At 42.3% G+C, this 2,787-nt stretch overlaps 1 protein-coding gene across 1 annotated transcript; it reads left to right on the top strand.

The window, feature by feature from the left end:
• Window positions 1-930: 930 nt before the first annotated feature.
• Window positions 931-2,283, top strand: SARC_14018 (hypothetical protein; the record flags this gene model as incomplete). The annotated part of the gene is made up of 1 exon (XM_014291850.1): window positions 931-2,283. A coding segment is annotated over one exon (1,353 nt), but the record flags the coding sequence as incomplete, so codon positions are not given.
• Window positions 2,284-2,787: the final 504 nt, after the last annotated feature.

Below are 2,787 nucleotides of genomic sequence, written 5' to 3'. Positions count from 1 at the left end.
CTTCCCCTAAAATTTGTCGTATGCATTGTGCCAGGTATTCTTCTCTATAGAGTAAAATTACGTAAACATTCAAGTACACTTCTTGAACCTGGATTTTGAGATGAAGGAAAAATATTGCTACATACAGAAGCCGAATAAATGTTTTATCCGTTTGTTTGGCACGGAGGTCGGAGTAGTCGAGGACGAGTGATATCCCATACAGAAACTTCGATTTTATAGAAACAATTCATTACTCATTGCAGGATCTATTAAATCCTGATATCTACCCTTATCTGAGGACGAACAGAACACATTGTGTGTACAATTGAGCTATTTTTTCAAACATAATAGGTATTTTCAATCTGAACCGTTATTCTTTTGTTTTGGAAAAATGAAATATCTGATAGGAGGAGTCGAGACGAATATTATGTATTTAGTACATATTGTTTTTTTTAATTCGTACAAGTTATGCTTTCATACGTAGGTGTGTGTTTTTATTACAAAAACAAAAAAAAGCTTTTTAGAAATTAAAATCCTATCAAGGCCAGAAATTAGAGTATGACGGATAAGTTCGGCATGGATTCACCAATCACCATAGTCATCCCGGGCAAACCATATTTCTTCGCCCGGAATAGATCCGTCGATCACTTCGCCGATCAAAAACCATCTGTTGGTTTATAGTTGTGATTGGTTGTTTCATGATTAGCATGCAAAATGTATATATTATGTAATAATTTAATATTGGTTACAAGAAATATGATCTCATGATGCATATCATGATGGTGATGTACGGACGTTCCAACTATCCACCCTTCTTTACAAATATGATGCTGCAGACAAGAGAGCCTTACCACTCTTTGTCACTTCATAAATAGGAAGTGCTAAACTTGAGAGGTAGTCAAGGCTAATATCTGATACCAACTCACCAATCTGTTGTACAATTACACTGACATGGCTGCAATCATAGAGATTGGGTCTGAGACCCATGATAGAGGTGAAGAGCAGGAACAAGTATTCGTACGTAAAAGTATCAAATATGTTCTGCCCAACGACTCGGTAAAAGCGTTTATTGATCGTATACAATACGAACTTCCTATCTCCTCCTTCACGCTACCGTCTGGCGAGATAGTTGCATCCCAGATGAACAATAGTTCATACTTTGACGACGAATACCTGAACATGTACAAGGGGCGTGTAGTCAAGAATGAATGTGCCGAGCTATATCGTGTGCGGTGGTATGGAACTTCGTTCAAACCTGTTGAGAACATGTTCATCGAGCGCAAACGACATCACAACTACAAACAAGTACAGAAGTATAGCAACAAGAAGAGATTGGACCTGCCCAAGAAGGAGATGAACAGGTTTCTAACAGGTAAACCAATCGAAGAGTTGAATCCATCGAAGGAGAAGCTCGCTAAAGACATACAAGAAGCGATGGTGCACTTGCAGCCCAAGGTGCGAACTCAATACCTCAGGACATCGTTCATGAAGCAAAAAAACCAGGACTTGCGCATCACACTCGACCGGGATATTGTGCTGTTTGCTGAGCCACAGAGTTGGGCTGAGATAGAAGCGGCCGATGGAACTGGACAAGGCCGAGGCGAGAAAATGCCTTTTAGTGTTGTGGAAGTGAAAGTAGCGATGTTTGAAGGGGGCAAGTCCGAGTGTCCCGAGTGGATACACATTGCTCTGATGGAATGCAACGCCAGGAAGATCAAGTTGAGCAAATACGGGTATGGGTGTGCACAGTTCTACCCCAAACACGCCCATCCTTTGCCGAAGTGGAATGCCGAGGTGGCGACATGGAGTGATCAGTTGAACTCAAGTGCGGCTGGTAAACTACAAAATTCTGGTGATGTCTCACCACAGGCTACCAACTGTATACCAAGCAACTCACCTAAAACCCGTGAAATGCTGCGTAAGAAGTACTCCGAAATCTGGGCTTATGATAACACGAGCATACAAGAGCACTCCCAGGGCTCGTGCAACACCGTGGAAATGTCTACAGCAGAAATGAAACCCGGTAAGAGCGATGTAAAACCCGGGAAAGCACCGACTAGTAAGACGAGGAATATTTTCAAAAAGGCCAAGCGACACGGACTCAACCGTAAAAAGTACGGAAAGACTGACGGCAAAGCGTTCATGGCGAACGAGCGTACGTATTTGAATTACATCCAGTGGACTAGTAGTTTGGCGACGTTCTGCGTAGGTCTGCTACAGCTGGCTACGGGCAGAGAGGTGTTGTATGTATCTACAGCGATAGTTCTCTTTTGTGATATGCTGATCATGTACGCAACAACTCTATACCACTTGCGACGCATATACTTTGTGAACAACATCCACTCCAGGGGTGGTCGTGTGCCACGGTCATTTAATGAGTGGAAGGTCATAGGTACAATCATGACATTGTTCTTTATCGGAGTCAATGCATATCTCATATACCTGTGGGTAGAAGACCCGACTTTCACTAACCTGCAGAATGCAGTCATTCTACCGGTGCCCTGAGAGACGCTTCGGAAAGGAACAAACCTTAATAGACGAAAAGAGATACTTGTGAAATAAAACTGATATCTTACATATCGTTTACGCTAAACATGCTGTTTGAACTTGATTCTATCAGGCAATTCCACATCATACCTGATCATGCGTGAACAGAACAGGAGAAAAAGGCAACGGAATATTTTTCAGAATTCAGCTCCATACTGTATCACACTTCAACTACTAGTGGTCGGTGAAACATGCTGTGAACCGGTGGTAAAAACCCGAAGGGAGAACGGCAAGATACGCATACACAAACTTGTTTTAAGA

The sequence above is a fragment of the Sphaeroforma arctica genome (genome assembly GCF_001186125.1).
Source record: "Sphaeroforma arctica JP610 unplaced genomic scaffold supercont1.4041, whole genome shotgun sequence".
Lineage (NCBI taxonomy): Eukaryota > Ichthyosporea > Ichthyophonida > Sphaeroforma > Sphaeroforma arctica.
The sequence above is the reverse complement of the archived record's forward strand: the minus strand, read 5'-3'. Positions and strand labels throughout refer to the sequence as shown.